At 33.9% G+C, this 25,957-nt stretch overlaps 3 protein-coding genes across 4 annotated transcripts; 1 reads left to right on the top strand and 2 right to left on the bottom strand.

Moving 5' to 3' along the window:
• Nucleotides 1–113: 113 nt before the first annotated feature.
• LOC105672378 (allatostatin C) lies at nucleotides 114–9,160 on the bottom strand. The gene is made up of 3 exons (XM_012367274.2): nucleotides 8,987–9,160; nucleotides 5,281–5,407; nucleotides 114–1,559 (listed from the first exon to the last, which is right to left on the bottom strand). The coding sequence occupies exons 2-3, from the start codon at nucleotides 5,395–5,397 to the stop codon at nucleotides 1,395–1,397; spliced, it is 282 nt and encodes a 93-aa protein (XP_012222697.1). The 5' UTR covers nucleotides 5,398–5,407; nucleotides 8,987–9,160; the 3' UTR covers nucleotides 114–1,394.
• Nucleotides 9,161–12,971: 3,811 nt separating this feature from the next.
• LOC105672362 (RCC1 and BTB domain-containing protein 1-like) lies at nucleotides 12,972–22,791 on the top strand. Of its 2 annotated transcripts, XM_067360951.1 has the most exons (12): nucleotides 12,972–12,992; nucleotides 13,623–13,859; nucleotides 14,010–14,167; nucleotides 14,248–14,447; nucleotides 15,563–15,748; nucleotides 15,806–16,076; nucleotides 16,746–16,873; nucleotides 16,956–17,222; nucleotides 18,223–18,338; nucleotides 18,425–18,528; nucleotides 18,604–18,734; nucleotides 19,122–22,791. In XM_067360951.1, exons 2-12 carry the CDS (start codon nucleotides 13,657–13,659, stop codon nucleotides 19,260–19,262), a joined length of 1,905 nt encoding a protein of 634 aa, XP_067217052.1. In that variant the 5' UTR covers nucleotides 12,972–12,992; nucleotides 13,623–13,656; the 3' UTR covers nucleotides 19,263–22,791. The 2 variants fall into 2 exon arrangements, with proteins under 2 accessions (XP_067217052.1, XP_012222673.2); XM_012367250.2 differs by lacking the exon at nucleotides 12,972–12,992 and having other exon boundaries at nucleotides 13,537–13,859.
• On the bottom strand, nucleotides 20,420–25,766 carry LOC105672370 (ubiquitin-protein ligase E3C). Its single transcript, XM_012367260.2, has 6 exons — nucleotides 25,625–25,766; nucleotides 25,050–25,506; nucleotides 24,212–24,750; nucleotides 23,182–23,996; nucleotides 21,436–22,704; nucleotides 20,420–21,300 (listed from the first exon to the last, which is right to left on the bottom strand). The coding sequence occupies exons 2-6, from the start codon at nucleotides 25,463–25,465 to the stop codon at nucleotides 21,133–21,135; spliced, it is 3,207 nt and encodes a 1,068-aa protein (XP_012222683.1). The 5' UTR covers nucleotides 25,466–25,506; nucleotides 25,625–25,766; the 3' UTR covers nucleotides 20,420–21,132.
• Nucleotides 25,767–25,957: the final 191 nt, after the last annotated feature.

Raw genomic sequence — 25,957 nt, 5'->3', positions numbered from 1 at the left:
TTTACGGATGCGGGTGTCACATTGTCGATATGTATTTTCGATGATCAAAATCATTTGGTGTACACGGGGGGAGCAGCGAGGGAGATGGGAGAAATATTTTACAATCGAGAGGGGCCAATTATAATAGTTTAATAATTCATAGAGTGCCGTGACATATACAGGCGAGACATCGACGACAGGCAAACGAGATTAATTGAAACGTATAGTATATCGACGTTACAAACAGCGCTAGATGAATAATGGATTACAACATGTGAAAGAAGTAAATGGACGCATAAAGAACATTAATAGTTTAATAGATACAACGCCACAAATCTTTATTCGAGTCAAATGAGGGGCACTACTAATTATAAATACTTGATAGGCTTGCCACGTATCCTGCGGTATCTCCTGATATGTATTCACGTCAGATATATCCATTAATGATTTTCCCTTCGACCCTTTGCATTCGCGCTATCGTTATTGTTTTAGCTTTAACTTAAATCTTAATCTCGCTCTTTAAAGCTCTATTTATCTTATACACCTCATTATCCACTTCGGGAACATCGATGCAAAGAGTTCGAAAACAGCCGACAGAAGTGACTTTCGCAGCTACTTTGATCTTGAAAGCTCTAAAGTCGAACAGCTCGCAAGGAGATAAGGAAGGTTTTCTCTCTTTCTTGTCTTTTCTTGTACGCTCACCGCCAAGTCGGAAAGTTTGGAATATGGCTCCGATAAAGGAGCAGTTTTGCGAATGTTAGTGAAAAGTTTTAATAAACTTCTCTACGCTTCTGCGATGTCCGTATTTATTCTCATGGTTATAATAACAATACGCTTTAGTCAGTCGTATTGAAATATTAGTCAGACTCGCAAAAAGCTGAGAAGAAACTTTGGAGAATTTAATTATGCCAGATTTATTAAATTTAGTTATCAAGTTTAACTAAACGGTTTTTTTTATTGGGATTTTATTAAATTTTTCTGTGACGTTTGTCCGTTCAATGTATTATTTGTGTTGAATATTTTATAGTCGGGATTGCACATCTTTTTATAACGAATTATCGAGTTATGAAGCGACATTGAATTTGCTAATCTATTTCATATAATTTAATGACATATATTAAGAAAATCATAATGCTATTGCAATAATTGCTACACAGCGATTATAATAATTAACTAATAGTAATCATTATGTAATAATATAGTTATTACTACATAATAATTGCCAAAAATTAATTGTTGTATTATTTGTTAATATTAAATTGTACAATACACATTGATTTTTTTATTTAGGGATAAATCTAAAATTTTTTTTAATTTCTCGCAGTTTGACTTTGACTTCCTAAACTTCCCGACAGTGTAATGTGCGTGTACGATCTTCTCTCGCCCTCTTTTTTCTTTCATCCTGCCGCACTCGCTTATTTACCGAAGCAGGACACGGCGTTGAAGGCGCACTGCTTCCAGTAGCTCCGTTTACGCAGTAAATCGCCAATGTCCAGCTGATTGCGGAGACGCTTCACGATCTGCTTGGTGAACAGGTAATTTATCAGAGCCGTTTCAATGCTACCGTCGTCGTCTATCAGCTGGAACAATCAGATGGGACACCTAAGTACGTTTTTGGGAAAACTAGAAGGTACGTAGATTAGAATAGAATCTTAATTTTCTCTCTCTCTCTCTTTCTTATCTTGTTTTTACGATATTGTTCTTTACAATATTGTAATAAAATTTTTTAATAAAACAATAATGAATGAGGGATAAAAAGAAATAATTTTTTATTTAAAAAAGCTATTTATGGGCAAATGTTTTATATTCGAATAAAGATTATTTGCGGACGAAAAATAATATGAAATATAATGAGTTATAATAAAAGCCGGCTTGCCACGTGCTACAGTTCACTTCGATACATCACTTTTAATGTCGATTTCAACGGAAGAACGTTTACAGAAATACGATTATTCGTCGTTAATGTCTCGATAAAAAGCGAGAAACACTCGCAATATTACAACGAAAGCGAGCGCTTTTTCGTTAGCGTGGGACGTAATGGGGCGTAAACTCGTCGTATTTATCGTCAATGTCCGCGCAGTCGTTTGCACAGGTCGATTGACATTTATTTCAGTTTTCCAGTTGCGACGAAAAGGCAAAATGATGTAGCCCCGCACGTAATTGCGTTCGCGCGTCGCGCGCCGTTCCGCTCGTATAATTCGCGCGGATGCGCGCCCATAAGGTCGCCCAGCGTTAATTTTCAATTAAGTGAAATTGAGAATTACCGTGATAACGCATGCGGTACAATGCAAACTCAATCGAGAGAGAGAGAGAGAGAGAATTTATAAGCAATATATTTATTTGCACATCGAAAATATTATGCGAAAATATACGATCGTTTGACGCGTTAAATACGAAAACGCGAAAATACATGGTTGAACTAGATTTTATAGATTTATCAATTTTGAATGTAGAGACATTGATTGGAAAAGACTATCTTGCTTAATGCACATTATTTTATTCAAATAATTTGATACATTGACTATTCCGCTCGTGTATTTTATTTCTTAATCGCCTAAAATCTTTATTAAATCTAATTTTTTTTAAATTTATAATAAATTTTAAATGCGAAAAATTTAATAAAAATTTCTTCAAATATCAATTTTTTTTATCAAGTTCAATATTTTTTCTTGTTGGAATATCGAAAGTCCGATGTTCTTTTTATTTCCGTAGAATAATATTTTAAAGAATAAGTCATAAGAAGGTTACAATTTAATACTAAATTTTTTCAATTCAATATGAAATATCGTACTATGCAATTTCATATAACATTTGGACCGTTGAATGCATATGACATTTGGATCGTTAAATGCAATTTCTTGGATGCTAAAGATCGAAATGCAGCAAACAGGTGCTTAACTCTCGCTAAGCGAAGAAAGTTGTGGAAATCCGATTCTCGTTGGATTATCGATTATTGGTTCATGGCATTCGAATTTATTGGTCACAGCCACTTCCGCACTTGCTTGACTGCTTTTCTTCCTTCTTTCTTCTTGATCTTGATTTATCTTTACGGCTCGATGCACACTTGTGGCGATAAAATTCTCGTCGCCAATAAAACACAACGCGAATAGCAACGCATTGTTTCTTATTTTCCAAATTGTTATTTTTGAAATTATTTTTCACTTTAATAGATATTAATTTATTTGTGACCAAAAATTCTTGTGCAAATAAGTTGTAAATAGATCAAAACATTTATTAAAATTTATATTGTATGAATGCCACGAATCTAAATTACATTGAACGAGTTATTACTTTTTACAAGCTTGTTTTACATCGTATCGGTCATCTAATAAATCGATGCGCTTCCTTTCTTTCATGATTATTCGAAAGTTTTTTTTTTCTTTCCTGGAATCGTCTCCTACGCGATGCGCGCAGTTACGTAACGCATGCGACGCAATTTCTCGCGAAACATTTATTTCGCGCGTCGCAGATAGATAGCTCGAATCAACATTTTCATAAAACTCCCCCTCTCTTGCGTACAGCTTATTCTGTCTCGTAACGGAAAACAGAACGAAGCACAATCAATGCGTAGCGGAAGTGGCGCGATTCCTTCCGGAATCTATTATATAACAATATTTGCCGATTTGCCGAATATTTCCGCAACGCGAAAATGCCGTTCGACCGTGATTGGTAAATTTTGCATTTGTAATGGTTAAAGGGCACTTTGCATTTCACATTCCTGCTTCTTCGTACTTATTTCTGTACGTTGTTGATGGATATTCATATTTTTCTCTGTAACCATAAGGAGAGCTCGCGCGGTATAAAATTTTTAAATTGAACGTAAATATCATATTTCTGACGGAAATCGAAATATCGGAGAAAACAAATTACAATGCAACGCGTTCACGAAGAACGGAAGGTTTCTTATGCGGATGGAAATAATGATTTTTTTCTTCTCTTTCTCGGAGCGATCGTATAAGAAACTTTAGCACCGTTCTTACGCAGCTCTCGCGCGCATTTTTAACTCTTTTTTTTAACAAATATGTCGTCATTGAACATCTTACATTAATTCGATTCAATGTCGATAATTCTGTTAATGCAAAAAAGTTAAGTATAAGCGACAAATAAAATAATTTAAAACAAAATTTAATAAAGTATAATCGTGATATATATCTTCGATAATTACGCCATATTACGTCAAAAATGATTAAAATCTCTTTTAATTTTGATGTTGACAGCATTGCTCGAGGTGTTGAGAGCATCTTTTGTTATTTTGAGAACAGTATGAAAATTCTAGAAAAAGCAGTTTGTCAACTACTGTCATTCGCTCGCTTGGCGAGTGTTTGGTGAAACTATGCGGAGAATCATGAGAAATCGTTGACAAAGGCGTTATGCAAATGTCGGAAAATTTTCGCGAGTTTTGAATCGCGCGGAAACGATATACCCTTTCCGATTGATCGCGCGCTTGTCTCGATTACAAAGCGATGGAAAACGAAGACGTTTTTGACAGCTGTCACGAAGCCTCCCTGCCGCGTCCATTTTATTACACGCCGATCCGCTTGAACGAAAGTCCCTCGAAAAAGTGAAAAAGAGAGCGCGAACGAACTTTCCTTTCTCGCGTTTTATTTTTCAGAACGTCACTGGAACAGAGCTCGATAGATTCACGAGCGGTCTAGATTTTTCCATCGTTGGAAAAAAAGCGATTCCACAGACAACGATCTTTCGCGGAAGAGATTTTAATAATTCGCGGTTTCGCGAATCCGAACGCTTCAAATTTTCCTTAACTCGTCGATTTTCTCCGGCTCTCGATTATATATCGGTGAAAAGTTAATTCCTTTGGAACTTTTTTAGGGAAGGCAATTTCCTGCGAGAAATAAATGTTTGCAAATTCATGGTTCCGTGCGTCTGCGAGCTATGGATTTTTCTCGATTTTCTCGATTATTCCGGTCAGAAAAATAAATCTAAAGACAATCTAGCTTGGAAAAGGGATTTTAGATGTCGCGAGCTCGCAATCTCGTGATTTTGGAAGCTTCGGAGCTTACTTTGTTGACCCATCGATTCCGCAGTTTTCTCAATTACATCGACCGGAAAAATAAATCTAAAGACGATCTATTATGGTAAAGGATTGTAAATGTCACGCGCTCTCGCAAATTACTGATTTCATGAATTCGAAAGCCCTTCAAAATTCGCTCTGTTGATTCATCAATTTTTCAACTCTCAAAACACAATTCCAATAACGAACCCTTCAAAAGTATATTGCGCGTAGGTTTTCTGCTAAGTTCTGTTTGATACTAGAATGAAAAATTTTCTCTTCGTACTTACATCCACACTATTCATGAGTCTCTCTTTGTCTTTGTCGATCGTTGGCATCGCCCCCGACCATTCCACCAAGATGAAAAGCATCAATGCGATCGCGAGTGCACTTCGTACTGACAGCATCTTTTCGAATCTGAAAACAGGCGTAAAAATGATAAAGAAAAAGTTTTTAACGAAAACGTTTTGTTTATACTGCAATAGAAAAGCATAAAGGATAATTTTATTTATTAATGATTTGTTATTGCGCTCGAAACAAAAAACATTAATATCGATATAATTAAAAAAATGTGAAATAATACAAAAATTAAAACTTTATGATAAAAATCTCGTTTTGTTCCAATTAGAGAATTTATTCTGTGCGAATAAAAACCATTAATATTAATGTGAAAATAATTGTAAAAATAATCAAAGAATTTGATGAAAATTTGTGATGAAAGTCTCGTTTTGTTGAAGTTGAAAGCATTGAAAATAATTTTACTTATCGGCGACGCAATATTCACTACCTTGACATCAGTGAAATATTCGATCAACAGGCAATATTTTCTGTACATATCACACGTCGCATGTCGAATTGTAAGTGATTTTGATCACCAAAAGCGATAAAATAACAGTAACAGTAATAGACTCACTAATGGGTTGACAATTAAATTCATGGACATATTCTTTGTTCTCCAACTCTGATAGCGCGACAAAATTCATAGTAAAATTGCTTATCTCTTTGCATTTTATTCCGATAATATATGTATATCTAAACCATATGCTTGTGGAAATTGTTTAATAAAATGTTTTTTTATCTTGTATCAAAGATAAAAGAATCAAGTTATTTGTTAAAAAGTTCTTGAAAAGATTGTGAAAATATGTTTAAAAACGAGAAAAAGAAAATAGCGGCGCGTGCTGCTCTTTTTAAGTGGCATAAGGTTTGGGCATAAAAACTGAGGGAAAAAGTTTCAACATTCTGACTGGTATTTTAATCAGAGTTCTGAGAGCGCTCTTATAACGGCGGAAAGATTGCAGTAAGTAAATATATAGGTGTAAAAATCCTATTTGAAAAGTGAAAAACATTAATTCATAACAAGGAATATAAATGTTGATTTTTCAGAAATTCTTATTTTTCTTTTTTTGATTTTCTTGGAATGGTCCTTTCGACATAACGTTAATTATTTTTATCGATCATACAGATTATTTGAGAAAAGACACAAAAAAAGACGAGAAAAAACTTATTATATTAAAATTAATTATTACATCTTTAACGATTTATTTATTTTTAGTGGGAGAGATGCTTCTTTCAAAATTTCGTAATCTAGGGCCTGAAGGATTCTGTATTCTTTGTTAATTCGAATGAATCAGTTGTGCATGAACAGGAATAAATATTGTTTGCGAATTTAATTGTCTAATCATATAGTTAATTAATTAGGAAAGGTAGATTATAATTAACAAATAAAGAGATACAATCTGATAATTTCAGTTTGTAGACATAATTTTTTCTTCCAGAAATACACAGTAATGCGTTGTCTCTGTATCTTGTAAAGGCACGTTGTTTCGATTGTACAAACGATGTGCTTAGTAATTGTATTCAAATTCCAACAAATTTTATTTAATTTTTGGCGAGTACATTCCCCATGAGGACATTCCCCACTCGGGCTGAGGAGCGCAACGAGAGGCTGAAAGGATAGGATATAAATACATAGAAGGACGAGAGATCGGTTGGACGGGGATAGCGCGGGTTTAAATGAAAAACGAAGCCCGCACGAAACTCGCCGCTCGTGGTCTGTTACACAATCCGCTAATTGGAGGGACAATCGATGCGCATTATTGGCCACGGCGTCCGTGCGTTGCGATAATTGTTGCGGCCACATCGCGCGCGAAGAGAATTTGAGTCACAAAGCTCCGACGACACAACGCGAATTTGCATGGATTTAATTCATTAATTAGAAAAGGTCACGTTGCGACAATTCGAGCAGAGCTGTCCGCGGCAGATATGCAACTGGTACACTCATAGATATACTATGTGTTTCAATAATAAAACGATGTATTAACAATTTTATTAAATTTGTAAATATACAAATGCGCGCGTATCGCGGCAGTAGAAAAGAACTTTTGTAGTCGAACGTTGTTGTAATAACGACTGTCATGACGTAACATTTCGAATAAAAAAATCAGATAAAATTGAACGAAACAGATGAAAGTAGCGACAATAGATACAAGGAATGTAATATAAAGACAAAGGGATATTTCTTCAAAGGAAAAGATGAATTAAACCTTTTGCACGCTAAAGGTAAAGTTTTAAATTCTCGTGATGCGTTAGAATGTGAACAGATATCAATGAATTCCAAACATTATTTATCAGAAATTTTTATTTGCAGAAGGAGAAAAGAATTGAAATTTTTATACCTTAAAATCTCTGTTTTTCAGCTGGCCTTAAAATTTACGCTTACACTTGAATATTTCACCTATGCTTTATATATATATATTATTGCATTTACTTTTAATGAAATTATTATAATATAAAAGCAAAAATTAATTTAGTTGGGACGAAAAATGCATTATTGAAAGTATCAGGAGCTCTAAAACGTTTTTTCTATGTAAAAAAATTCTCAATTTTATATTTTTATTTAAAGCTGATCTCTTAATAGAAAAACAGCAGATATCTTGCGTTAACTATTATATAATTTACTGTTATTCTACAAATAGTAAATTCAATTCTAACTTTAACTTTAGTTTTCAAATTTTGAATTTCATTAAAAATCTGATTAGAAAAAGCTTTTTGATAATATAAAGGAGTGCAAATTTATGACTTTTAATTTATTTATATAATTGCTGTGTTCTTTGCGAAGAAATAAGAGTATAACTGTGTTACTTATTGTGAAAAGTAAAGAGCTAGTGAAAGAAGATCCACTTTGTCCCTGTCTTTCTGCTCGACGCACACGGTTAAATTATATCGTGACTTGTAAACGAGGTCGAGGAAATCGTGTTGGAATTCGGGAAGCTTGTACTTTGCGTATTATTTGTTGCACCCTCGTTGTATTCTCGAAGAGTGCGTAAGAAATAATTACAAAGAAGTTCATTTATATTCCAATTTTAACGGAGTATCTTCAGATTCTATATATTAACGTATAGAAGCAATGTCTGATCATAAAAGTTTTTTTATCAAGATTTTTATTTTGCCAACTTATTTACTATTTTACTTGTGCTCCGATTTATTTAATTTACATACATTTCATTACTTACTTTTTTCGGCAAAGAAAATGCAATATGTTTAATTATTTTTCTTTGCGAAGGAGCTAAGAGCTGTGTCTGATCATAAAAACGCTTTTCTACTGATGCGCTACGCCGCGCGCACAAACGCGCTTTTCACTTCAGAAATTTATTTATTATGTATACGCGTTCTAATTTATTTAATTTATATCTGCATAATGCCCGCAGTTATTTTTCTTTGCGAAGAAAATAAGATTCTGTTATAAAAATTTTTTTTGACATCACGTTGAGCGCACAAACGTGCATTTCACTTAATAAATTTATTTATATGCTATTTATGCGTTCTAATACAGTTACAGTGCTGATACAGTTACATCTGTATCATTATTCTTCTTTGTACAGAAATTTTTTTTATATTTTATGTTATTAAAAATATAAACACTTTCTTTGCGAAAAAACTGCGACACAGGAAATTCTGGATTAAATCATGCGAGATTTTAAAAACGCGGACTAGTACCTCGTGTAGACTGGTATCGTACCCTCGGCGTACCCTCGTGCCAAAGCGAGGAAGGGATGACTTGAAAGTTCTCTTTCGTCTCTCTCTCTTTCTCTCTCTCTTTTTCTCTCTTTCTCTCTCTTTTTCTCTCACCACTTCGATGTCTCCACGGCGGAGTGACCGAAACTCGGAGCACGCGGCTACTTTATACCCCACGGTGGTGGCGGTGGTAGCGGAAACCCACCCCCAGCAAACCTACGCCACCACCTCACTTTAACCCATCCTCTCCCGCCTCTCGCTCGCACCTTGCTTGGTAGTTCGCATCCTATTTCGCCGGATACAGTGCGTATGTATTGTTAAAGTGTTTTGCTGAAATTTTAAACGATCCTTTTTTTTGAGTGAAAAATTAATACCGGTGCGTTCTACTTTCTCAAAGACGAAATGGCAAAGACAATGGCTTTTCTTCTTTATTTCCGGCCTTTAGTTTATTATTTGCGACAAGCATGAATATTATAGAGAACATTTCTAATCTAAATAATAGTTTGTATTAAAACTATTTTAGAATCGATTTTAAAATCGATAGAAGACGTTTCGGTTTTATCGGATTACATTGTTAACGACAGCTTTTTTGACCAATGTCGAACTTTTTAATACTTATCTGGCGAAACATATGTCGATAGATAGTTAATAAAAAAATTTAGCGTGAATATCCAGCATTTGGCCTCGTAGCTTTCTCATTTATTAGATTTTACATTTTATTGGAGCCTATAATATTATTAATTTTAATACTTTTTGCACGAAATGACTTTTATATTGTCATCTTTCTAATTTTTTTTAAGTGGAAGAGTCTATTTGAATATCCAGGAGATATTATGGGACTCTGCAATTGTTAAATAGGTAATGATATTTAAAGGTGACAGGGATGCGTAGGATATACCTAGGGTCGCTATAGGTGAAATAAAACGGACTATTAAAAATTAATGAATTATTATCTCATTTGGTTATTCTTTTTTTTTTGTTTGGTCTAAAATAGAACAGATATTCGTGAAGAAAATGAATTCTTCATCTTATTATTCTCAGTATTCTCGTACTACTAAATTTTTTACAAAATTTACGTATTGTTTTATTAGCAAATATACATTTAAAGTTAATTTTGTGAATTTACGCACTCTTTACGTAGAATAAAAACTCTTCGGTAAGTTTTAACGACTTGTTACAACTTGGCTATTCTCCGCGACAAAGTGGCAATCTTAGGGATTGTATCGCTGTGAGAACCAACGACAAGCGGTCGTTTTATCGTCTTTTCTCTGCGTCACCTGTCTACATAACACGATAATAAGATTACATTTCTTAAAGGTTCCCTCGCGCTCGCTCGTTCGTTCTTCATCACGCGTGTACAAATTAAACATCTCGCATTATCGATCGCATGTGTCCACTCGTTTGTCGAAACATTCAGCGAAATGCCAACGCGCTTACACTTACTATCACTTCCGAAGTGAAATCAGTGCTTCTCTCTCGCTGCGATCTCGACCGCATTGCATCTCGTCCTTGACGTGATGTCGTGAATTCGATGGGAATTACGTAGCACACGCGAGCGAAATCAGGAGAGGAAATAACGGAGGATGGAACGATATTCGCGCAAGCAAACTAATTACGAGCACCGGTGCAAGTCTCCGATTTTAAAAACGTATCGCGGATTCCAGGACGCGAGATCACTGAAAACGTATTAATCATTATTATTCACTCGGGAACGCGTCATCTCGGTGTAAGTTGCAATATCGCATCTCTCACGCTGCGGCTCGCTCTTTTCGTTTGAGAAACGAAACGCGCGCGTCCGAGAAGGTCCTTACCGGAGCTTCTGGTCCTTTGAACTACTAAAACGCGGAGGAATTGCGGCTGCGGCTCGGCCGCGGAATGCGTCTTCCGTGCCGAGGACTTTAATCGACCAATACACAAGATAAATAGAATGTGTATCCATCACGCTTTGACACGGCCAGTGTGCGTTAACAGTGCTTATTCGCGTTGACTTGATGTTCTTCTGTTTGTCCTTTTCAAAAACGCAGTAATAGAAATGCACGGTTGCATGCCCATTGTGCACACACCTGTGATGATATTATATATTATTTAATTCTAACGAAACATTTAAATATAAATTTATTCTTACCGAGAGAGGACTCTCGCATATAGCACACTTGCTGCAACATGATTGCAATGTTATTGTTAAATTACATATTATTTAAGTGATTTTTCTCTTTAGGAGATTTCAAAGAGATGCATATCTTGAGACTTTTGATTATTTTAACTGTATTTTAATAATTTTTATTATTTGGTTGCTTTCACTAATGCACTGGTGACATACATAATTAACAATATTTTCACTTGTTAAATTGATGCAAAAGATTTATTATTTTTCCATTAATTTCTGTTTTAAGCACTTGTTATTTTATTTATTTATATATGCATAAATACCGCTTGATCTGTGAAAGTTGAAGCAAGCGGATTGCGGTGGATAGTTTTACGGCACAAAGATAAAAGATTTCACTTTAATGAGCAGAATTTATTTTAAATAATTGACGCAGCCAAAGCCGATGTTTTAAGAAAATAATTTGTTTATTTACCATGCAAATAATTACAGAGAGTTATTAAAACTGTCTGTGCATAAATAAACAAGAAAACAGTTGCTCTCTTTTTATTTACAGCTTTGTTTATAATGTGATATGTCAAAAAAGGATTTATTATATTTGCATTTTTATAATTATAAATATTATATTAATTATTATAATAATAAAAGCACTGTGGTAATAATTCGTGTACGCAAACAATGCAGTGCTTCTTATGGATACTTGAAAGATTTAGCGTTAGCATTCAGCGACGGAGCGAAGCTCGGTATTTTTAAAACTGACGTCAGAATGGCAGGACAGTTGGACACTGGCAGCAGAAATAATATCTATCATTTTATCATGGTAAGCCGTTTATTCACTTTGATAACAAACATAAGAAATAGAGAACTAAAGGATTTTATGATCAGCAGGTGAAAATGTCGGAAATAAGAAAGGTGTTGGACTTTACACATCCGCGACAAAGACATCACTGAGAATGGACATATAATATCTATGTGTGGAATTGATACGCAAACTTCTCGTGGACACGCTGATTTTTAGGTAAAACAGAAATGATCTAAGAAAATTATTGGAATTACTTACCGTGCATCATTTAAGATAGCAGAAATACGAATAATAATGAAGTATATAATTGGTGCGAAAATACTTTTGATCGTTCAACAGTCTTGTTCGCATCACTGAAAGTTAGATGACTTGTTTTTCAAAGCAAACTTTCGAGAGAAACAAATTTCCTCTTGCGACTTCTATCACAGTTGTCTTTCATTAAAGTTGGCTTTTATTACAGTTATTTTTAGATGCATTATTATATGCTATTGCTTGATGTTATTATTAATTTTGTAGTAGCTAAACATATTTGCGCTGTAGATACGCATTTTTTATTATTACATATCAGTGAGTGTCGAATAATGAATGTATCGTCAGCAATCCGACTGTCAAAAATGGCTTGTCACCCATCAAGACTTTTTATGAATCTTTAAATATAATGCATATTTTAAAATAAATTTTTATATTTTTCTAAATTTTTGCAAGTTTAAATTCCGTTTTATAATTATTACAAGATTAACACTTTTTAGAAGAATTACAAGATTAATACTGTTAATAATAATTACAATTAATAATAATTACAATTAAATTTGCTAAGATTTTTGATAACGACATTGATACATTTATTCAAATTTCTTAGATATATTATTTTATTTCGAAGAGACAAGTTTATTTCTTTCTCCCTCCCCCTCTCCCCCCCACCTCTCTCTGTCTCTCTCACTTCTTCCCCCTCCCCCCTCTCTCTCTCTCTCTCTCTTTCTCTCTTGCACAATTTTATTTATTTACGTTTAACAAGGACGATCCGCGCGTTCGGCCTTCCTTCTATGGATTAAGAAATCAGTTAGTATTTGACCGTATACCTGGTAAGTTACTATCTCCTATTTCTATTCGTTTGTTATAATTATTTATTATAAAAATAATTCGATATAATACAACATACATTCTCGTACAAATGCTTCAGTAATTGTATTATTATATTGCGATGCAACAGTTTTTCTTTTATGTCTACTAAATTTGATTTTATTGCAATTTACTGTGAGCATTTTACATAAAGTTGTTTTTATTTGTATGGTATACGTAATGTAATAACTTGCGCACAAATAATGCTGTACTTGTTACGGATACTTTTTGCAGATTTGCTTTTATCTTAGCAAATCTTATCCTTGTAATTATAGAATTCGCGTAAATAAAAATAGCAAAACAAATGGCATTATAATACGGTTGGAAAAGATATTTTATCCAAGATCTTGTATCTATCTTGCTTTCGCGAATTAAGAATTTGAATTTTATTCTTTCAATATAAGAGAAAAAGGTATATAATTTTTTGCAGCAACACAATCAATTTCCCGTACTATAAATTCTTATGTTGTAAAAATATTCATATAATGCACATCATTTGGATGCTCTTACAGTTTTTACCATTGCTTCTCCATTATACATACTGGCTAAAGTAAAGATAAAAAATAAAAACATTATTTTATTTAAACAATCAGTGTTCTGTTGTGTACAACATTGTACGTGTGAAATATGCTCCATGCTAGAGGAAATCATGTTCGAAACTTAGCAACCAATTTAAGAGACGACATCAAAAACACCATGTTAGAAAATTCTGAGGCATCGATGAAGTCTCCGAAAAAGTCACCGAAAACACCGACAGAGTCACCGAACGAGTCACCGTTAAATAGTACATTGAAAGAAACACTAACAAATCCAACATCAAGCAAGGAACAGTAAGTTGTCTCTTTTTTTCTTTTCATTTTTTAGTCAACAGAAATACTTTGCCACCGTGCAACTGCGATGTTGAAACAATCGCAAATGTCAATTAACATACAGAATCTGAATAAAAAGTTATATAGAATAAATTTGACAATACTTATCAGGGACACGATTCTCGCGGAAAGAGAGTTGGAGTGTAAGTTGAAGAATGACAGAAATTTACAACATTATAATACGAAATTCTGGCAGCTATTAAGCATCTTGGATACAGACTTTCTCTTACAGATTGAAACGGTCTTGTTGTATGGATGGAGTAAAAATTGTAATTTGATTCCTATTTTTTTTCTTTGCCATTTTTATTTCAACGATATTGTTACTTATATTTAATATTTTTTAAAACAGTTATAAACTATAATGCGGCTTTAATTGTAACGAAAGATAAGAACGTTTACGAGGTGGGCACTACATTGGAGCATTTAGGATTAAACTGTATAAATAGTACTCCACAGCCTGAAAAAGTAAGAGCTCTGTGTCAAGAAAATATCAAAACCATGATAAGTAGTTGTGAACCATGCTTATTCGTACTGACTGAGGAAGGAAAGGTATATTGAAAAGTTATCGATATATAATATTGATTTTATTTATTGAAAATAAATAGTTTCTTTTTATGAGATTTAAATTGGAAAATTTTAGCATTAAAAGGAATTAACAGCACAATATTGTAAGACGATTATACAGATTTTGTTCTTTGGTTGAGTAGAAATTAAACTTGAAACTTCAAAGTTGAGATGTGTTTTGTGATACACACTTTTTTAATACTCTGATAATTTGATCGAGACAAATAACATGCGCGTTTTGTGTATTTGTTTTTATAATAAATCATTTACATATGTAATTTTAATTATTTGCATATCTAATATTTTGATAAGTACATAAGAAAATTTTTACATTTTTGGTATTCACCGATATGAAAAGTCGCCATAGATTATTTTATAGAATTTGCAGAGATTTCCATTAGGTCGTTTCATAAGTTTTATCGTTCTTTTATCAAAAGTTTGACATGAAATTACAGAAAAGCATTATGAGTTCAATCATCAATTTTTCCTTGATCATGTATTCTCCCGTTTTCTATCACTCCTTCTCATTAAAAAATTAACTTTTCTATTCTTAACTTATAAAAACTCTGCGATTTAGAATTAAAATAATCTTTGATGCCATTTTTGACATCTCATCAAAATTTTCCTCTCTCGAAAACTATCTTTGGCATGTCCTTGCATCTAGGGCTTGTGGATAAACCAAATTAATATTTTTAGTTGCCACTGTTGTTTTAATTTTTTTACGAAATTCATAAAGCATACAATGTCGCAAATGTCTTTATTTGGGCTTTCGGTTGCCATTCTATAACTATTCTGTCAATCTTCTTGAAATTTGCACCAAGATTAAAGATTAAATATTAATAAACAAAATAAACAACTAAAAACAACGTGGTTTTGACAGATAGGAAACAATACTTTATTGAAAATCGATAATGAAAAAACAACAGGACTTATGAAACGATTTAATACAAGTTTACAAAATTAAATATCATTCCGCACGCTGAGTAATGCAAGCCAAGTAATTTGCAAACTTTTCCATTTTTATACTCGACTTTTGTAATATCTCGTGCATAAAGGAAGTGAAATAACCGAAATCTCTAACAATCTATTCTCTTTTTTAGATATATTCCTGGGGCAACAATGAAACTAGCAAATTGGGACATAATACAACGAACATAATTAATGAATATGGATTAATTGATACAATAATATTCAGCCCTCTTCAAGTGAGTGGATTAGCAGACAAACACATAGTGGACATTAAATGCGGTTATTTTCATGTTCTCGTGCTCACCGACGATAGAAAGGTAAAATTGAGATATAACAATTGTGATCGTTGTGAGTTATACAGTTTTTAAATTTAGGTGTACGGTTGGGGATTAAACAAACTCGGACAAATTGATGATACTAATGCTGATGATAATCTGGCTGGAATGCCGATAGAAGTCGTAATTAAGGATGAAAAGGATAAAAAGAAAGCAATTGAAAGCATTTCTTGCGGCTCTACTTTCAGCATGGCTATTACTTGCGACGGCGAACTTTATAGTTGGGGCGAAAATGTATATGGTCAACTCGGAGTTGGCGATAATCTCATACATTGGAAACCGATAAAAATTATGATAGATGTCGCAATAGGTAATTTTTTTACTTGAAGCTTGTTGTTGCAAATAAGTGACGAAATAAATATCTCAATAGCCGGATCTCAATATCTCAATATTTGATCACTTATTAACAAAATAATTACTATTCAATATTTATGAATGTGAAATTTAAAAATAATATTTAAAAGAGAGCTTGAGTAATTTAAGTTTTTGCATATAAAACGAATCAGAAATTGTTTTGTGATATTTAATTACATAATAATATTTAATTACATAATAATTAGTACAATGAGCTATAAAATAATGAGGTAATGTCATATAAAGCGATTTAGATTAATTCTTAATGATTTTATTAAGAGTAATATTTAATAGCGCTAAAAGAATGCATTTTTAATCAATCTCTCAAAACAAATTTCTGATTTTCTCATTTCAAAAGTATCTTGCGCATGTATTCTACATTATGCCCGAATACTGGTACCTTTTGTTAATATATAATTAACTATTAATTAATAATCTTAATTTTGATTTTATTTTTGTTACGTAAATATTTATCTTTGTCGTGTGTACAAAACAGATGAAAAAAATATTACTTTGATAGGAAAAATTATATTTTCAATAATGATTTAAATATTCGACTATTGTGACATTTATTTAATCTAAGACTTGCCGATGCGAGTATTCCATTGATTGCGAGCAATTTCAGCGAAAGTGGAATGCGGATTAAATCATACGTTGGCGCTTAGCCGGGAAGGTTTGCTCTATGTCTGGGGTCGAAACGACCAAGGACAATTGGGCACGGGGAACTATCACGAAGCCTATCATCCCATTCTGGTAATCGCTTTATATGTTGTATATATTATAATAATAGAGACGAGAGGTGTATACAATAACCGAAACGTTTGATGATTGACAGATGGACACGAAGAAAATCGGGAAGGTGACGGATATCGCCACTCAAATTGACTGCAAGAAAAGTGCGGCAATTAATACAGACAAACGTATCTACGTATGGGGTGATTATGCTTCTTATGATATTTTGAGCCCAATTGTTGTTAATCTTGACAACATACAAGACGTGTTCACAACGAACATAAATGTATCGCGCAAGCCTTGTTTCGTCAAAGTCGAGAAACAGAAATCAAATATCCTAAAATGTTGGGAAGCTGCATTCAACAATTCCGTATGTCACTTTCTTTATTTTTTATTTTTTATATTTTTATGTTATAAAGTATAAAGTATAAAATAGAGAGATGGGTAATGAATGAGATTTGCATACTCTGTTTTTCTGGGGCAATTTTGAAAAGGATTATATTCAAAGTTCATCCTTTGTGATACATTAATTAAAACAATGTATTCTTGGACAGAAATAGCTCTCAGTAATATCTTTCTTTGTGGCCAATTATTACAAAAAAGAGATAGAGAGTGTGCAAATACTTTTTTTTACTAATGCAGAAGCGTTGGAGGTAACGAGAGATAAGAAGCAAAAAATATAGCGGAAACAAATAAACCTAATAATATTCTTTCATAGCTAAAATTAGATTATATAATTGGTAAACATACACATAATTATTCTTATCAGCATAAATGGATATACGTATATACAGTAGTCGTTGGACATAAAATTATTTTTCTTCGCTTGAAAGATAAAAATTTATTTCCAACGCTCGTACTCGGCAAGAGAGAAGTCAGTAGTCTTATCAGATGCTATATCAGATTCAGCTTATTCGGATTCTGTTGAAAACTTACTGCTAATGAAATTTACGTGACAATTATTGAAGAATAAAAAGTCGCCTTCTTTTTATAGCATCCCAGAGAGAACAACAGGTCTAAGAAACGTCTAATAGACATCTAATAGATGTCTATAGACGTTTATAGACATCTATGAGCCGTCTATTAGACCTGTTATTCTCCCTGGGACATTGATCGATTTCGAACAATAATTTTATATAATCCGGAACTATTGTATGTACATAATTAATAATATTTGTATGTGTTAGATTTGATATTTTTTTTGATAAAATCTGTTTTAAATAAAATTATAAATTTAAATTTTACTAAGAAATTTAAAAAACTTGATTACTTAATAATTACTTTGATGAATAATTATTGTTTCTAATCTGCATGATATATATTTTGTTTTTTTATCTATAACGATTCTCATCTTTTATTTATATGCATAGACGTCCGCTGATGTTGAATTTGTAGTGGATCAACAATCTTTACACATTCACAGGACATTCATAATGATTCGCTGTCCGGAAATGTTTAAAGTAGTCTTTGCGAATAATACAGATAAGTAAGCATTCATGACAAAAACAATATTGTTCTTATTAATAATGATTTAAACTTATTTCATGTTGTATGTCACCGTGTTCTCAACAGAGTCATCACTCGAAATGATTTCTCTGCTGCTTCATATAAAGCCTTCTTAAAATATTTATACACTGATGTAATTGATGTAATTGATGTATCTCATGAGGCATTAGGTAAGCTCGAGCCAAGTACATTATCCGATTGTACTGTAACTTAGAAATTATGACTAAAGCAACATTTGGTTACAGAGTTGTTCAGCTTAGCTATTCTTTACCACGAAGAAATTCTTGTAAAAAATTGCAGTCGGATGATAAAAGAAATGACTACCATATCAAATGTCATGTATTTTTATGGCGCGGCGATATCGTCGAAAGTAAAGGTAATTTTTTTTTTTTTTAATATCACTTTTCAATATCACTTTTAAACCTTCGCATTCTATAATAAATTCAACATTTTTTTATTATAAAAAAATATTGAATTTTATTATGATGCGTAAACATACTTCCAGTTTAGTAACATTTTATATTTTACAATTTAATAAAATATTCATATATTTCTAGAGATGTAATAACATTTTATATTTTATACTTATAGTTTGATTAAGTATTCATGCCAAGTATAGTTCGATATTTGAACTGCTGAAATAAAATATGTGATATCGGATACATGCTTGACTGTCGAGTTATAAGGATTAACGCTATTGTTAATTGCAATATACCCATACATGTTTATTTATATGTTCGTCAAATGTTACATAATTTTGCAGGAACTGGAGGAGTTTTGTTTCAAGTATGCTATAAATAATCTGACGGCTGTGGTAAAGACAGAAAGTTATGCTGAATTACCAGAAAAATTGCGGTTTGACTTTATAATTAAAGCAGCCGATGCTCGAGCTTTTAAACATTAATTTGTCTGTCTGGGAATTTATTAGTCTATATATTTACTAACGTATACTAATAGCAGTCTGATAAAAGATTAGTATGAATAGGTTTATTTTAAATATTTAAATTTGCATTTTAATCGTCTTAATTTGTATTTTATCCATAACATATCGTGTGAGTAAGTAAATTTGATATAAAATTGTAATGTTAATTTATGTGCGCAAATAATGTTCCATTTTTTACGGATTCTTGCTTCGAGATTAGAGTTAATATTGTAAGACTCTTGAGATTAATTTAGAATTCACACAAACAAAGATAGAGAGACTGTGGTAGAAAAGATAAGACTTATATTTAGCAAATTTTAATTTTCTAATTCTGAAATACAAGAATTAAATTAATTACAATATATATATATATACATATATATAATTACAAAATTTTATATACATATATATATATATATATATATATAATTTTGTAATTTTTAAAATTATATATATATTATATATGAATATATATATATATATATATATTTTTTATATATGTACTTATTATGAATTTTATAATTTAATTTTTATAATAAGAAATTTCAGTTTTAAAATGATGGATGTGTTCGGATGTATCCAAATTTGTATATATGTAATAACTAGAGATGCCCATTGAAGTTTCCTGCTTTTCCACTCTTTACAGTTGCTAATGCTTTTAAGAATTAAATCGTTTACTTTAAAGATATTTAAATCGAAAGATTTTTATATAAACATCACATTTATAACTTAATTTAAAGATTACGTCAAATTGAAGACAAATATGAAAGATACTTTTTTAAATACAGCAACCGAAATTTGTGGTCTTAAAAAGTAATTTGTTTGCCGTAAAGATGAAGCATTTCGACTGAGCTGTTATTTTGGTATGAATATCAATTATTATTCGTAGTCTAATCAATCGATGAAAGATTGATTTGAATAATTCATTTTCTCATTTGCATTTTATAATTACCATATCGCAGAAGTAAATCTGGTTTTAAATGGAAAGTGATAAAAAAAAACATTCCAAAGAATAGTAATTGATCAAACATCACAAATATATATATATCAAATATCACAAATATATATTTGTACTTTAAATAATATAACGATTTAAAAAAGTTCTGGATTGTTTTTTTTTTTAATAATATTTGCATGCATTTAACGTTTTAAGATATTTTATTTACATAGACTTAACAATATCTCTCATAAATACATCTATTCTCTCACATACATTTGAATTATAGTAGCAGTATAGTTACAAAAACACATCACAATGGCGAATATAAAACAATAAAAATATACATAATTTACAAGTTGTAGGCCAAAGGTGGTAGGAAAAGTGAAAACCAAAAAAATATCCATACGCGCTCGTACATATATATATATATATATATATATATACATATACACACACACACACTCACACTTCTCTCTTCTTCTTCTTCTCTTACAAATGGCGTAATTTCATTTCGAAATGTTATCGGCAATGATCTTCGAAGATATAGCTTAGTAGTTGGCCCCTCCTATTAATGTTAACCGCGTTTCGTAAGAATTTCTTGTAGGTATTTCCGTGTTGAATTCTAAAACCCGTATCAGACTACACATGAAAAATTAAGAGATTGCAATTACACTTAATCAAAGAGGACAGAGATTTCTTTGCCTCGATTGATCAAGTTTCATGTGATCCAAATCTTGAATCCAATTCTTGTGCAATCGGATGCAGATTTAACGCTATTCCGCGTTACGAAGAACAGCGTGAGAATAAAATCTGCATTCTCTCTTCACACACATAATGTAGTTGCTTTTAGTTATACACCGTATTTACACAGCTGGATCGACATATAGAATCGGAAGCAAAGTTGGAGGCTCTCTAACTGAGCTCGAAGCCTGCGCCAGCCTGTATCGCGTATAAAAGTTTTTCGCGCAGTGTTTTTTCGTCTTGAAACTCGGGAAGCTTCAGCAAGTTCATACAGGTACTCGAGGTCGGCAAACGGTCCACACTGCCAGCGTGCTGGATGCAGAACGGTGGATCAAGTTCCTGCAACATATTCTTTTATTATGTATTTTTTAATGCTTGATATAAAATGGTAACATCTAGTGTCACAATTTTCAATATATAATAATTATTTAACTATCGTCAATTTGCAATGCAATAAATGTGCTCATAATATACTTTAAATCCTAGGAGAGGAGGACGGCTACAGCTGGTGACGAATTTCAACAGCTGGCCCTTCTGGTGATCACTGAACTCGCTGACGACCTTCCAGAAGGCGGTGATGGTCGGATGATTGGCCGTGTACCCGCCGGTATAGTTTGTGTGCAGCTTGAGGTCGTTTACATCCACGGGAATCTGCGCACCCGCTATCAGCACTTGCAGCTCTTTATTATTGAACATCTGTAGCCAATCGAGCGGTACCACACTACCAATACCGCCCTTGAACGCATTGCACTGCGTGCGGATTTGCTTATTCAGCTTGTAATCAGCCATCAAATGGATATACTCGATGCGATTGTGATTCGTCACGGGAATGTTGGCGCCGCTCGGCTTCAGCTCATCTATCCGGCGCTCGCCCAGCTCATCGGTCAGCACAGTAAAATCGAGTCCGAGATCCGCCACGTCGCCCTTGTAGCTCTTCAAGTAGAGCAGATTGCGATACATGATGGGATCGAGGGAGGCTAGATGGTGCACGTCTACATCTGACTGACGGCCGACGATCTTCGATAGGAAGAATTCGGCGAACGGCAGCTCAACCAATAAATTCTCGTAGATGGCCTTCCCCAGGATTCTGCCAATGAAATAGTAATGCTTCGCGAAATCGTCAACCAGCAATTGCACTGTAGGATTCGGATACAACATGTTGTCCTTGGTAAGCTTGAAGAAACCACGATTGGGATCGAAGCTGGTTTTGAGTAACTCGGATAGAAATTCCCGAAAAAGACCACCGCCGTCAACACCGGCTTCCTCTAGACCTGCGCTGTTTACTAACTGTACTCGCATCTTACGTCGCAATTCAGGCTCGTTCTCCGGTGAGAGCTTCTCAAATGCGTCCTCGTATAGATAATTGCGCCTTACGGATATCTGTATCGACGGACCGTGCATAAAATGTGCGAGTTCGTTCTGCTGCTCCGACTTGTCCTTGAAGATCAGCGATTGAAACACCACAACGCGTTTGCTGAACGGTACAACGAACGGTATCTCGCGCAGTAGAGTCAGCGTCCGCACTTCTGTCGCTGATAGCGGCGGTCCTTCCTCAAATTCCTCCCGTGTAAAGGCTCGTAGAGTTTGAAAAGGGACGTATCCGCGGAGTCTACGTTGGCGCGACGCAAAGTTCTGCGGTTTTTCGAACGGAATGGTGATGTTAGATGCGATCCAGTGGCCTTCCGGGCAGAATTGCCGCCTGAGATCGCGCGTGTGTAATTGTCGTAGAAGACTCACTGTCACCTTTAACAGATTGGTTATATAAGTAAAGTAAGATTCAGTTTACTTTTTACGTTTTTTTTTTTTTTTTTTTTTTTTTTTTAAATTTTTGCATGCACTATGAGACTTGTATATCTCCTTTTTTCAAATATTGAAATTTGTAATTAAAATGACTGTCGCTATAAACGCCAGAGAAGATTTATGACATATTTGGAGCAACTAATGACTGAGAAAAGATGCTGTAAAAAAAAATCATATTTTTTAGTTGAGTCAACTTTTTTGCAACAGAATTTTGATTCAAGTCTTTTAAGTTGCAAAAGTATAATATCAAAAATTAGAAAAAAAAATTGGCTGCAAATTGATCGAAGAAATCTCCCATTGCAAAATAATGCGGTAAGTGAGATACAATTTGCATAAAAACATTTGATTCAACTTTAATTAAATTACGATTCTTTTCACATTTTCAAAGTCACAATTGTAGCAAAATTATTATAGTAAAACCTTTAACAGATGCGTCCAGATTTGCGTGTCGTGTTGGGATTGAACGGGTACAGCGCCCAGCACGGCATTCTTGTAGTCTTCGCGCATTGTGGGCCGGGTGTCAGGGAATGCGAGTGCCACCAGACCTAGGCAGACGCTCTTCAGTTGGCCGGACAGCATCGTCAATTCGGTAATGGTAAATGGCATAGCGTGCTGCTGTCGATTATCGGACGTCTGGTCTGTGGAGGTTTGTTCAAGGAAGAACTCGGTGTCGTGCAGCGTCGCGATCAGCAGGCTAAATAATGAACAAAACACCGCCAGTAGCGGGACTATCCTGTTGGTGTCCTCCGTTGAGAGTGCAATCCCGCGCGATATGATCTGCAGCAGGGGTGTGGGAGTGTTGCTGCTGAACAACGACGTTTGGCGAACTGACAACAGACTCGTCCACAGATGCTTGAGGAACACCGGTTTAAAAGCGAGCATGTAGAGCAGCTTGTACTTGTGCACGGCCAACTTGCTGGTCATGAGTAGATGATGACACAGTCTGCACAACGGTTGCAACAGCACGGAGGGATCCTTATGACTGTGCTCGATCGCCGATAGTATGATATTCACACGCTGCTGCTCGTTCAGCATCTCGATGCAATGCTGCAGGACGTCAATCTGTTCCTGATCAGTTATACTAGCCTTGGTATCGTTGTCTGAGTCGTTATCTGCCTGCTGACATTGTTGCTGCTCTGAGACGCTCCATGCGCTGTTCAACGACACAATAGTCGAGCTGAGAGACGCAAATACTTGCAGGTAATTTGTCAGCACATCTTCGAATTTGCACGATACTATAAAAATACGATTTATCATGAGTTCGATAAATAAGTTTAATAAATTTGACAAGCTATTATTATTATAAATATATATATAAGAAAAAAACAATAACTAATAGTTAACAGTTAATACTTTATTCGAAAAATTTGTAGAATTTTCATGTCTTTTATTTCAAAAAACGTTACAAATATTTCAGATGACCTAACAGATTCTTCTTGATCTTACTTACCAAATTGATTGGACGAATCTAACGATAAAACGCAGTAAAACAGATTTATCGTAGGCTCCAGCTGGAGCCGGTTAATGCAATCGATCAACTGAGCATAGGGAAAGTCTCTGAATTCCGCCAACGCCGGCACGATAAACATGCGAATCGGGTCCGACATTTTAGGCGAAAATATATTCCTGCACAGTTCGCGCAACACAAGAGTGGAAAAGCTCTCCTTGCGATCCACATGAGAAATCAGATCCACCGGTCGTTTGATCATGTCAAGCAGACATTTGGAGATCGGCGTGCGAGCGACCGATGTTGCCTCTACCATTGGTGGCACTTTCTCGTCCAGCAGCTTTCTCAATTGCTCGAAGTACTTGTGCTGAATCAGGTAAACGAATATACTTTCTAAGTGTCGGTAACTATTCTCGCGCAGTACTCTCTCCGTGTCCTCGCGCGCAGTGAACACCTCTAGAACTCGCAACGGTATTGCCAGTGAATACGCACTGTCTGGTAACATTTCTGTGGTGTATCGCATGCACATACAAAGCGTCCATCTGCAATTCGAATACACCATATTTTATTATTTAAAATATTATATAAACTTGATATTTTAAAGCAATTTTATTCTACAACTAGCTTCTTTATACAATAATTTGCACGCAATGTCTTGCAAAATTTCAAATAATTACAAATTTCTTACATACTTATATACTGATGTTGTTTTCTATAAAAAAAAAACTAGTTTTCTCTAATTTTATATAAAAATATTTTATATACTTTCCTGTTATTTACTCTAATTACTTGCAATATCTATTGTATAAAAAAAAAATTTTAATTTATTACATTAGCCTACCGCAATCTCCATAGCCATTGCGACGAATTTATCGACTTCAATTTGATCTCCTTCTGGTGCTTCAAAAAGTGTTGTAAGACCCATATTAGTCTGTTGGCATCCAACGTATGATGATAAAAATACAACAACTTATTTAGATAAGGCACCAGTTCTTCCAGATTCAGATTTCTACGTCCTGCTGCCTGTTGTGCCTCATCAAACTCTTGCCTCATTTGTGCACATACTAGCTTTCTAATAACAAAACCACGTATATATGCCTGTATCTTTACAGCCGCATTGTGTTTCTTGCGCTGCTGTTCCCTCTTTAATCTCTCTAGTTGCGCATGTTGTAAAAGAACAGCTCTCTCGTCCCGCTTACTGGCACCTGACAGATTTTGTTGTGGCTTACGCCTATAGTCCCCTTCAAAGCTATACATGCTGAATCATGATCAGTTGTCAGATTGTTTTAATCCTATTTCTGAAATATATGTCAAATTATATATGTAAAATTACTATATATACACATATGTATGTATGTTATATTAGTTTTATAATAATTTATTATGTACACCAAGCATTTTAGGTTTAACACTTACTTTTTATGCAAATTAAAGATGACAGATATGATACAGCACTACAAATAAGTAAAGTAGTTTTCACGTCCTTGAAGCAGAGTAATGAGACAATTTGCTTAATAAATTTTCATATTTTTTCTCTATCACAATTTCTTCACAGCGCGTATAAACAGATAATAAGTTTTTTCAACTTTTAAACTTTGTCTGCCCTTTGCAAAAGGTTAAACTATATTGAACGTTCTCAATTCTCAATGTCAATTCAACACACGTCGTAATATTGTATGAATTTCAGTGAATTGTGACAACTTCGTTTTGTCAAGACGGACGGGAACGACGACTCGTGGTGCAACCGTG

The sequence above is a fragment of the Linepithema humile genome, chromosome 8 (genome assembly GCF_040581485.1).
Source record: "Linepithema humile isolate Giens D197 chromosome 8, Lhum_UNIL_v1.0, whole genome shotgun sequence".
In the NCBI taxonomy this organism is placed as follows: domain Eukaryota; kingdom Metazoa; phylum Arthropoda; class Insecta; order Hymenoptera; family Formicidae; genus Linepithema; species Linepithema humile.
Note: the sequence above shows the minus strand (reverse complement) of the source record. Positions and strands in the feature narration are given on the sequence as shown.